At 53.4% G+C, this 12320-nt stretch overlaps 1 protein-coding gene across 2 annotated transcripts in view; it reads left to right on the top strand.

The window, feature by feature from the left end:
• The window catches only part of TBC1D9B (TBC1 domain family member 9B), a 41636-nt gene that overhangs the window by 19510 nt on the left and 9806 nt on the right, over positions 1-12320 (top strand). For both annotated transcript variants that reach the window (XM_082723549.1, XM_082723548.1), the window contains exons 8-14: positions 6870-7028; positions 7275-7425; positions 7913-8127; positions 9466-9583; positions 10394-10679; positions 11753-11882; positions 12012-12110. In XM_082723549.1, coding sequence (XP_082579675.1) covers positions 6870-7028; positions 7275-7425; positions 7913-8127; positions 9466-9583; positions 10394-10679; positions 11753-11882; positions 12012-12110 — 1158 coding nt within the window. The remainder of the gene's footprint in view (positions 1-6869; positions 7029-7274; positions 7426-7912; positions 8128-9465; positions 9584-10393; positions 10680-11752; positions 11883-12011; positions 12111-12320) is intronic.

The raw sequence follows: 12320 nt of genomic DNA on the forward strand, positions 1-12320 counted from the left end.
GAGACAGACAGTAAGCAAACATCTGAGATACGGCAGGTGGTAATAAGATCTATGGATAAAAATAGAACAGGATAAAGGGATTGGGAAACAGAGGGGCTCCAATCAAGCTTGAAAGAAGCAAGGGAACAAGCCATGAAGTACCTGGGGAAGGGGCGTTGGAGGCAGAGGGAATAGCAGGTGCAAAGGCCCAGAGGTGGGACTGGGCTTGGCACCGGCTACAGAGGCGAGCAAAGGCCAGTGTGGAAGGTGAGGTCAAAGAGGAAGCAGGAAGCCCGAGCACAGAAGCCTGTAGGCCTTGTGGGCACTTCAGCTCTGATTCTGAGATGGGAAGCCACTGGGGACTTTTGGCTAGAGCGACAGGATCTATGTGTGCTTTCATAGAGTGAGTCTGGCCTGTCAGATTGGGAACGGGTTAGAGGCTCAGCTACTCTGTACGGAAACCACATGCGGCTCTGGAACCCTTGGATCTCAGTAACTTTCTATAGTAATTCCATGTCGTAGTAAGCGTATATTGGCTCTAGCAGATCAAATGAAATCGGTTACTTAAAACTCATCTCACCAGTTTCTCTCCTGCGTTTTAACGTGGCTGCTAGAACACGTTAAATTACATATGCTTTTCTCATTCTTCTTTTTTCTTTTAAAGATTTTATTTATTTAAGACAGACAGAGACAGAGATAGTAAGAGAGACTACAAGCAAGGAGGAGAGGGAGAATCGGGCTCCCCACTGAGCAGGGAGCCCAGAGCGGGGCTCAATCCCAGGACCCTGGGATCACAACCTGAGCCAAAGGCAGATCCCCAACCGGCTGAACCACCCACGCTGCTCTCATCCTGTTTCTCTTGGGCAGTGCTAGGCTCAAGAGGGGTCTGGGTAAAAGCAGACAGGAGTTGAAGGCTGCTCAAGTAATCAGGACGTGGAATGATAGAGCCTTGGTTAAGGGTAGCAGCAGAGGCGCTCAGGAGAAGTGCTCAAATTCAGGAGGTCTTTTTTTTTTTTTTTTTAATTGTGGTAAAAGACACGTAACCTAAAACTCGCCACCTTACCCTTTTTGAAGTGTACAGTTCAGTGGCGTGATGTCCATTCACTTCTTGTGCAGTGCGCCCACCACCACCGTCCGTCCCCTGCACTCTTTCCATCTTGCAGAACTGAAACACTATCCCCGGTCCCCCTCCCCTCTGCCCCTGGGAACCACCACTCCCCTTTCCACTTCTATGACTCTGACCACTCTAGGGGCCTCATAGAAGAGGAATCCTGTGGTATCTGTCCTTCCGTGGTTGGCTGATCTTATTAGTGTCACGTCTTCACGTCCTTGTGATGGCAATGTCAGAATTTCCTCCCTTTTTAAGGCTGAATAATATCCCATTGTAGATGTATACCATATTTGTTTTTCCATTCACCCTTTTTTTTTTAAAAAAAAAGAGAGAGAGTGTGTGTGAGCAGGAGCCTTAGGTGGGGGTAGAGGGAACGAGAGAATCTTAAGTAGGCTCCACATTTAGCATGGAGCCCAATGCGGGCCTTGATCTTAACCTGAGATCATGACCTGAGCTGAAATCAGGAGTCTGACGCTAAACCCACTGAGCCACCCAGGTAGCAGCTGTCCCTCTTTCGATGGACTCTTGGGTTGCTTCTGTCTTTGGGCTATTTTATAATGCTGCTGCGAATGTAGGTGTACATGTATCTCTTTAAGACCCTGCTTTCAGTTCTGAGAGGGAGATACGGGGAAGTGGAATTGCTGAGAAGAGGTCAGTGGGTAATTCAGTGTTGAGTATTTTGAGGAATTTCCACACCTTTCCCCACAGCAGCAGCATCATTTTATGCTCCCACCAGCAATGCACAAGGGTTCCAGTTCCTCCCCATCCTTGCCAATGCTGGTTACCTTCCAGGTTTTTTATAGTAACCATTTTAACGGGTGTAAAGTGGTATGTCGCTGTGGTTTTGATTTGGGTTTCCCCGGTGATCAGTGATATTGAGTATCTTTTCATGTCCTCTTGGCCATTTGTCCAGTTTGTTTGGAGAAATGTCTATGCAAGTCCCTCACCTTTTTTTTTAAGTTGGGTTGTTTGTTGTCAAGCTGTAGAAAATCTCTATATGTTCTGGATATTAACCCATTAGAGAGATAATTTGCAAATATTTTCTCTCATTCCCATGGATTGTCTTCTCATTTTGATGATTGTGTCCTTTGATGTATAGAAGTTTTACATTTTCATGTAGTCCAGTTTATCTATTTTTCTTTTATTTCTTGTGCTTTTAATGTCCTCTCCCCAACATGTACATGATCCTCCCAAAAGTACAGAAGGATTCACGTCATTTAAACCCAAGCAACAGAGGGTTATGATCACACCCCGTACAAAAAGCATCATAGGGGGAAAGAAACAAACCCAAGTAACCTTCCACAATGAAAATCTGTTAGAACAGTGTTCCCCCAAAGCAGATGAGAACCGTACCCTAATATTTCAAAATGATCTTAAAAAAACTAGAAAAGTAATAGAAACTACCAAAGAATGGTATAAATAAAATTTTTTAGAAAGCTCGGAAACAAAGTTGACAAGTCAACAAGAAAGAGAGTTGACGGGACTTGAGAAATTTTTGAGAAGTAAGTATTATGCAAAGAGAACACAATGAATAGTCTCTAAGGGTTAAAAAAGGGATGGGGGTCAGAGGAGGGCCAAACAAGTGAAGAGAAAGAGAAAAAAATAGTCAGAAGCTGTGATAAAGAAGTCAGACAAAGAAGATCCAACTTATGCAAGAGCATAGACTAACAGCTGATAGAAACTACTAGTCGAGAAAATTTTTCTGAGCTTAAAAAGACTTGATGGTGCATGGTGGAAGGGCATGTCATACATCTGGGAAAACCAGTCCAGAATAGTCAATATTATAGAATGCAGTAAAAACTATTTAAAGATTAAAAAGAAAAAAATCTTTGGGACAACAGTCAAAAAAGACCCAAATCATTTATGAAGGAAGAAAATTAGAGTGGGTTCAGACTTTCAGATAGCCACATTTTATATAGAGTAACATTTTATTTTTAATTTGCTTAAAAATAAGCATCAGAGATGTCTTTTTTTCTTAAGACTTTTTTTATTTGAGAGAGAGAGCACGTGAGCTAGAGGGAGTGGCAGAGGGGGGTAGAGAGAATCTCAAGCCAACTCCATGCAGTGCCTGACGTGGAGCTCGATCCCAGGACCCTGAGACCATGACCTGAGCCAAATCAAGTCAGATGCTCAATTAACTGAGCCACCCAGGCGCCCCCAGAATAACATTTTTAAAAGATTTTATTTATTTATTTGACAGAGATCACAAGTAGGCAGAGAGGCAGGCAGAGAGGGGGGAGAAGCAGGCTCCCCGCTGAGCAGAGAGCCCGAAGCGCTCAATCCCAGGACTCTTGAGATCATGACCTGAGCCGAAGACAGAGGCTCCTCACTGAGCCACCCAAGTGCCCTAGAATAACCCCAGAATAACATTTTAAAGATAACACAAGGGGCGCCTGGGTGGCTCAGTGGGTTAAAGCCTTCGCCTTTAGCTCAGGTCATGATCCCAGGGTCATGGGATTGAGCCCCTCATCAGCTCTCTGCTCAGCAGGGAGCCTGCTTCCTCCTCTCTCTCTGACTGCCTCTCTGCCTACTTGTGATCTCTCTTTGTCAAATAAATAAATAAAATCTTTAAAAAAAAAATAAAGATAACACAATTTTTAAAAAGCACAAGTGGGGACGCCTGGGTGGCTCAAGTGGTTGAGCAGCTGCCTTCGGCTCAGGTCATGATCCCAGCGTCCTGGGATCGAGTCCCACATCGGGCTCCTTGCTCGGCGGGGAGCCTGCTTCTCCCTCTGCCTCTGCCTGCCATTCTGTCTGCCTGTGCTCGCTCTCTCTCCCCCTCTCTCTCTCTGACAAATAAATAAAATCTTAAAAAAAAAAATATTAAAAAGCACAAGTGAAGAATTTTATATTGGCAAACTAAGATTCAGGAGTGAAGACCACAGGTAATAAGTAAAGAACATGAATTTAAGAAATCTAACAGCTTTATGGGGCACCTCGATGGCTCCATTGGTTAAGCGTCTTCCTTCAGCTCAGGTCATTTTCTCAGGGTCCTGGGATCAAGTCTTGCATCAGTTTCCCTGCTCAGCAGGGATTCTCCTTCTTGTCCTTCTGGCTCTCCCTCCCTCCTCTCTCTCTCTCTCTCTCTCAAATAAATAAAATCTTTTTTTTCAAAGGCATGGAAAATAAAATAAGTTCATCAATTGCTTCCTTACCTGAGAGTGAAAGCATATTACTGTATGTCGACAGGGAAGGCAGGGATGGGGAAAAGCTCACTTGCTGATTTCAGTATTGCCTACGGGAGGGAATTGACAGGGTCTAGGAAGAAAGGACTCGGGTACTAGGTATTAGATAGTAGAACATGGAGGTGTACTTTCTGATGGGAAAGGAAACAGTCTAACAGTCTAAACAGTTCTTTTGAGGAGTTTGTATAAAGGTCAGCTGAGAAGAACAGGGGTCATTTCAGTTGAAGTATAACCCATACACCAGTGGAAGTGCAAGGAGGGCTTGTAGAGATGGCGCAGCCTGGATCAAGTCCATGGGCCCACTGTTGGGGGGGTGGATAGTTGCCTAGAGGGAGGTCTTGGAGGTAGAATGGTGGGACTGTGGGCCATGGATACAGGAAGGAAGGCTGGCTGACGGCCGTGGCCATGACGGACCTCGGTGCTCACGCTTGTTCATTCAGTCAAACAGGAGGCTAGAGGTTCTGTTGAGCAGGAAACGAGGCAGGCAGGTGGTTCAGGAGGTTGGCACTGGACAGATGTGTGAGATGGTCACCTGCAGGCATGGGAGGAGCTGCGCCAGGAAAACAAGGGCTCCCAGGTGGCCCGTGAGCTCCCCTCTCACACATGGCTGTCACAGGATGGTATGGCCAAGGCCACATCCTGGAGTCCAGGCCATTCACCAGCACTGAAAGTCTGATTCCCTGAGGTACTCTGGGGCCTGCAAGTCCATCTGTGCCCTGGTCCCTTTGGAGAACCTAGGGCAGGAAGCAGAATCTCCTTGTCGGTCTGGACTGGGGTTGTGTCCCACAGACTGAGCAGACCCAAAACCCACTTCCAAAACACCAGCGGGGGACAGAGAGATGGACTGTGGATGGGACATAGCAGAGTTCGCTTCTTTTTTTTCTTTCTTTTTTTTTCCCACCTTATATTAAAAACAGCATCTCTAGGATAAAACTGACATATAATATGCCATATATAGTCAAAGACTACGGTTCGGTAGGTTTAACACATATTCCCTGCATCACCTGTCATCACAGCCAAGAAGAGGGCTCTCTTATAAGGAACACAGAGAGGGTGAGGTCCCTCAGGAAGCCAGCCAGCCTCCCCTGTCCCTGCCACTTGGGGGACAGGACCATGTCGGGGGTTGGGATCAGAGACGACAGGACCCAGACTGGAACATGACATGCAAAGGTGGAGGAGGGTTACAGTTCCACAAGACACAAAGTACCTCGCAGTCGGCCGCCTGTCTTCAGAGGGGCCTTTCCTTGCTGGACGGGGCTTTTCACCAGGAAGGCCTAGTTCCCAGGCCGTGTATAGGACCAGGATCTTCCTTGGCTCACCCAGCATTCCCTGCAGAGTCACCCGTGCGTGTCCTTGGTGGTGACTAGGTAACATAGTGTCTCCAACCACCCTCTGGGCCCAGGGGTGGGAAAAGCTCATCAATAGTTCAGGGCTATCACCCTGGTTCTCAGTGGAGCCCACAAAGTACGAGGTCAAGAGTGGAGAGAAGTGTGCCCCCACATAAAAACGGGGAACTGGCTGCAGGCAGGAGGGGAAGTGGATGGTGGGGAGCCAGTGATGAGTGCCCACCTCAGAGCAGTGTTGTTCTTGTCGGTGGGTGCTCAGGGAGGGAGCTGAGGGGAGAACAGGCAGAAGGCGCCAGCTCTGCTCCCTGCATAGGGTGTTGCCCGCACCAAGCTCCCCTGGAAGTCAGGCTGCAGGGACAGTGGACAAGCAGGGGGTGGATGTCAGGTATCACCCACACTGGGCCTGAAGAGTCTTGGCTGCCAGCACTCCCCTGAGGAGATGTGTTTGCCAAGGGACGGGTTCCAGAAAACCAGGGGAAGAGCCCTAGAAGTCAGGGCTCCCCTATAGACCTTTGTCCCTGAATCCTCCCTTCCCTCTGCCAGCCCCATGCTGCTGCCCACCCTGGTACGTTTGCTGGGCCACGCAGGGCTCCCTTTCTCAGCTCCTTGGCTGGGTATGTGGTGTGAAAACAGACCCCTGGGCCTCCACCTCAGGGAGGGGCCTATAGCCCTCTGAGGCCCTGTTTATGGCTAGGCCCCTTGGGGGAAGTAGATAGTGACACCCAAGGCAGAGAGGGCCCATACCCTCTCTGTGTACTAGAACACACCTAGTTCTAGTATGCCAGATGCCACAGTACCCAGTGCCCAGCCAACACGAGTGTCCAGGGCCAAGGGGTTGTGTGGCTGCTGTAGGGACAACAAGCAGCCCTCTTGGGAGCCCCTTCTTCTTGGAAGGGCCCTTGAGGGCCCAGTGGAGAGGTCGCCCGAGGGAGAGGGGGCAGAAGAGGGTTCCTGGCCTGGCCCGGCAGTCATCAGGAGCTCCTGCAGCACCGATTGCCTCTGCCAACCTATAACGGGCAGGCCGGGCCCTCAGGTCACCCTGCCTCTGCTCCATTGTGCAGCCCAGCCCTTGGGCTCTGTGGGGTTCACTGCTCTGTCCCTGCAGGCCCAACATGAGCGGCTCCCCGCAGCCCAGGGCCAAGAGCTCAAACAGCTGATGGGCAAACACAACAGAGACCCTGCGCTGGGCAGCCCACTCACTGGGTACTTCTTCTCCCTCCCACCCCCATCCCGTGTTGTGTTTTTCAGCACCCTCTGGCTCCAGCAGAGGCCACAGATCAGCCCAGCCCCACCACCCCCCTGGGGGGCCGCCAGGGCTCCAGTGTGCAGGAGGCACCAACTGCATCCCAGGGGCTGCTTAAACTCTTCCAGGGAAACTCTCCCATGGAGGACCTGGGAGCCAAGGGGGTAAGCCCAGAGCATGGACCCCATCACCACACGGGACCCAGGCCTGGGAGGAGGCTTTATGCCTGCACACCACGGCAGGTCCTTGGGCCCTGAGGGACAGTGTTCAGGGGCACCCTGCCCGACCTGGGCTCGAGGCCTCCACGTGGAGGCTCGTGTCCCTGCCGCCTGGTGTGGGCCCTCCTGCCACGTGCAGTAGATGGCGGAGGGCCCTGGCCCACACGCCCAGAGCATTTGCTTCTCCCCCAGGCCAAGGAGAAGATGAAAGAGGAGTCATGGGACATTCACTTCTTCGAGTATGGCCGCGGCGTGTGCATGTACCGCACAGCCAAGACTCGGGAGCTGGTGCTGAAGGGCATCCCCGAGAGCCTCCGTGGGGAGCTGTGGCTCCTCTTCTCTGGTGAGCTGCCCGGCATTGGCCCGGCCCCCAGCACCGCCATGTGAGAGCCCCACGGGCCCCGGGTCAGCCTTCTGTGTCTGTCAGGCTGGAGCTGCCAGCCCTTTTCCAAGGCCGAAATGGGGCTCTGAGCTGTGAGGGCCCCGAGCTTGGGGCACTGTCCTGGGGCGCAGACATGGAGGGCAGGGCTCTGTCACCCAGATGGTGTCTTCCCACCCCCGCCAGGCCTTCTCTCCTTGGGTGAGGCTCTGTCAGCATGCATGCCCTTAGCCACCTGGACGGTTTCTTGAGAAGACCACTCAAACTGTGGTGGGGCGACCCCTCCCAGGAGCTGCCACCAAGGGACCCTTGCCTCACACCTCCTGATGGGCCCCAGAGTTCCTCTTCTCTTCTGTGGTGCACTGACACGCCCAGCCTGCCCTGTCACTGTCCCCATGGCCCCAGCAGGAAGGGAGGAGGCGGGAGACAGCTGCCAGCTCTGTCTCCTCAGGGGCCTGGAACGAGATGGTGACTCACCCGGGCTACTACGCTGAGTTGGTGGAGAAGTCCATGGGGAAGTACAGCCTGGCCACAGAGGAGATCGAGCGAGACCTCCACCGCTCCATGCCTGAGCACCCCGCCTTCCAGAACGAGCTGGGCATCGCTGCCCTCCGACGGGTGCTAACTGCCTATGCTTTCCGAAACCCCACCATCGGCTACTGTCAGGTAGAGGGGGTGAGCCGGGCCCAGGGGCCATACCTCCTGCCATTGGCTCACTCAGCAGAGGCCAGAGTGTGCCCTGTGTCCCCCAGAAGAGCCTGACCATTGAGAGCGGTGTAATGGGAGCCACTCTTACCTGCTTACTTCTACAGGCTTGGGTCTGGGTCCCAGAGCATTTGGTTGTCTGGTGTCTACCAACGACTCCCCTGCAATCCCCATACTGCCTTCCGTCTGTATGGCTTTGCACGCCTTAAGTACCTCCCCAAAACTGAGTCGTATGGGATTCACCTTTTGGGGGCCAGTCAACTCCATTAGTGCAGCATCCTCGGGGCTCATTCCTGTTGGGTCCCGTGTCAGAATTTCTCGAACCATACTACACTTCGTGTATAGGCCACACTCGCCCTCTCCTGCATCTTCAGCTGGGCACGTGGTATCTTCTTCCTTGGGCTCTTGTGATTACCGCCGCCATGAGCGGGCCCTTGTGGTGCCTGTTCCTCTCCCTGCTTTCACTTCTCTTGAGTCCATACCCAGAAGTGTAGTTGCTGGACCATATGGTAATTTGACCTTTAATGTTTTTGTTTTTGTTTTGTTTTTGGAATAGCTATAGTGCTTTCCACAGCGACGACACCATCTTACATGCACCCCCCCCACCGTGATGCACAAGGTTCCACTTGCCCCACATGCTCAGCACGCTGGCTTTCTGGTCTTTGGACCGTAGCCACCCTAATGGTGTGAGGTGCCCTCTCATCGTGGTTTCGAGGTGCACTTCTGGCAGCATATGATTTTACATGTGGGGAGGCCATTTTCCTGGCCCCGTCCAATGGTGTTGTTTCCCTGAGACTGCATCTGGGTTTCCAAGAAGCATGCTGCCCCCTCAGAAGCCCCTTTTGCAACGGCCAGTGTTCTGCATGACCTGTTACTGGGACAGGGAAATTCCACCTGCTGGCTTGCGAGAATTTTTAAGATGGAAGCTTATTCCGAGTAGCCTTGCTATCAGTGCAGACTGTGCAGCCCCGTTCGACCTCAGCCGTGTGGCTGTCATGTGGAGCTCACTCACTGATCCTCCTGTCCCTGTGTCACACCTCTCTGAAGAAGAGCCACATGCTCATTCCCTCTCTCTCAGCTTTCCAAGCGCCCACTGGCCCGATTGGAGGGATCTGGCTAATGGTTCTTCCCAAATTGGTTTCCTGCAAATGCCCTTTTGGCAAATTGCCTGCTGTTGTCATTTGTTCTAGTCGGACTTTTGTGGAAAGTGAGCCCATGCAGGCCCTTGGGGGGATGGGGCGGTTTTATGCAGGCAGCCCAGCTCTGTAAGTCTCCCCTTTGCTGTCTCTGTGCCTGCAGGCCATGAACATTGTCACCTCTGTGCTCCTGCTCTATGGCAGCGAGGAGGAGGCCTTCTGGCTGCTGGTGGCCCTCTGTGAGCGCATGCTGCCTGATTATTACAACACCAGGGTGGTGGGTGAGTACCCAAGGCTCCCTGTGGGGGTGGTGCCCCTGGGCCAGCCCCCGCACTGAGCACTCAGCACAAGTGAGCTCTCGGGGGTCCTCAATAGCAGGCTGCAGACCCTCACGGCTCCATTCCCCAGATAAGGCTGAGAAATGACCACATAGCTGGAAGGCAGAGGCCACGCAGACCCCCGGCCACCTTGCCCAGACTCCATGCAGCTCCCCAGAAGCTGCTGGCAGGGAGAGAAGCTATTACACATTCAGTGGTTTTCAGAGGTCAGCCTGGGCCTCCATTCTCAGCCATCTAACCTGTGTAAGGGTTTTCATTGTGCTGGATTTTCAACCTTGCAGAAGGGGTAGTACCTCCCTGCGCACCTGTCACCCAGTCTGACGACGAGTGACAGCCTGAAGAGTCTATATGATTAAGTGGAAATGCACTGGCAAAGTGTTTAATTACAGACCTGACTTGGTCTGCTATTTGAAGATGCCCTTCCCCTACCATTTGGTTTGGGGGGCCTCCCCCACTGGGGTTCACAAGTTTGAGGGCATGACATACAGTAGCCCCCAGGGCTCCTGCTTACTCTTGACACTTCTAGAAGGGAAAGCAAATCCAAGCACAGTGGGAGCAAATGTTCTCCCACAGTAGTTTAGACGCCGAGGAAGGGAAGCCCGCATGCTCTTTCCCTCTTGTTCCCTCCAGCCCATCCCCTCCGGCCCTCCGTGTGAGTGGAGCTGGCTGGGGATCCAGTGGGTTCCCTGCATCCCCTGGGGCCCAAGCCAGCGGCATGGGCTTGGCCTTCAGACTCCCTTTTCCTCTCCCTAGGGGCCCTGGTGGACCAAGGCATCTTTGAGGAGCTCACGAGAGACTTCCTGCCCCAGCTCTCAGAGAAGATGCAGGACCTGGGGGTGATCTCCAGCATCTCTCTCTCATGGTTCCTGACCCTCTTCCTCAGCGTCATGCCCTTTGAGAGCGCTGTGGTCATTGTAGACTGCTTCTTCTACGAGGGCATCAAGGTGATCCTGCAGGTGGCCTTGGCCATCCTGGATGCCAACATGGAGCAGCTGCTGGGCTGCGGCGATGAGGGCGAGGCCATGACCGTCCTGGGCAGGTGACCGAGCTGGCCTCCCCGTCCTGCCGGGCTGTTGGCCGGCACCCCCACAGATGGCAGAGCCCAGCCCCCCAGCAGCTCTGGGCACTCCTCACTCAGCATGCACCAACGAGCCCACTGAGCACACTTTGGCCCGGGGGGAGTGGGGAGCCTCCTTTCTGGTGGGAACATGGCAACAAACAGCCCTGGGATGTGATAGCTCTGGGAGCAGATGAAGTGGGCTGGAACAGCATGGCCTCCAGCCACGGGTGGACACCCTGCATCTGCTCTCCTCCCAAAGCAGTCCTGACGCTGCTTTCCCTGTTCTGCATCAGTCCCCCCTCACGGTCACCCAGATGGAGAGGCCCACGCTAGGCTTGCCCACGCTAGGCTTGCCCGCACAGCTGAAAGGACTCATACATACCTGTCTCCTGGCCGCCACATGCCCCCTGAGTCCCCACATTCCACCCTTGCACATTCTCTGGGATCCGGCCCCTCCCTTCATCTCCGTGCTAGCCCACAGTCCCCCTACCCTGGGCCCTGGGCCTGGTTCATCACAGTTTTGCCTGCGCTGGCCCCAGCCAGCAGCATCCCATAGAGCTCATTCACCTCAGAATCTGGCCTTGGGACTTCACGTGCCCCCAGCATCCAGGACCCCCGCCCCGCCCCGGCCTCACACTGGCCCAGGCCCTGAGTTCTATTGGGCCCTGCTTGCCATGTGTACGTATTTGCCTGGCGTGGAACACTCCCAGCAACCCTGGCCTGCCAGGGGTTCTGCCGCCTGCCCATCGAGCCAACCCAGAGCCCTGTCGTCCCTTCCACTGGGACAGACCTCTCTTGTGGTGTGGTTGGGTCTAGGCTTAAACAGGGTCCTGACCCAAGGAACCCCCAGAAGACAACCTGGCTTCCTAGAGTTAGTGCTCAGGCCTATGAGGGGTGAGGCCTCTCACTGCCTCCAGTGGGATTCCCAACTTGCCAGGGCACCTCACTTACTGATGGGGAGTCTATGCAGGTTAGGTTCTCCACATCACTTAGTAGGTAAGACACCCCTGTTGCCTGTGGGGGTCCAGGCTTCTGTCCTTTAATCCTTGCAGATACCTAGATAATGTGGTCAACAAGCAGAGTGTTTCTCCTCCTATCCCACACCTCCATGCCCTGCTGACTAGTGGAGATGACCCGCCAGCCGAAGTGGACATCTTTGACCTCCTGAAGGTGTCCTATGAGGTCAGTACTCTCTGGGGCTCTCAGGCTGATCTGCTCCATCCAGGCGTGTGGGTGTGGGTGGCCGTGGCCCAGGGCATTTCTCTGCTCTGTGGTTCTGCCTCCTCTCACTGAGTCACCTCTGGCCGGTAGAAATTCAGCAGCCTGAGGGCCGATGACATCGAACAGATGCGGTTTAAACAGAGGCTGAAAGTGATCCAGTCCTTGGAGGACACGGCCAAGCGCAGCGTGGTATGGACAGGGCTGGGCTCTGATGGCTGCAGGTTGCTGGGGGTGGGGACAGTGGGCATGACCCGGGTGGGCTGCTCCTCCCCAGAGGGTGTGGGACAGAGTCCCTTAGTGCTGCCTCATGTGGGACTGGAATCTGGGAGTGAAGGTGCAAATTTGAGGAAGTGAGAGGGACATGGTAGCTATTTAATGCTCCTGGGCTGTCACCGCAAA

This window comes from Mustela nivalis (assembly GCF_964662115.1).
Source record: "Mustela nivalis genome assembly, chromosome: 3".
In the NCBI taxonomy this organism is placed as follows: Eukaryota; Metazoa; Chordata; class Mammalia; order Carnivora; family Mustelidae; genus Mustela; species Mustela nivalis.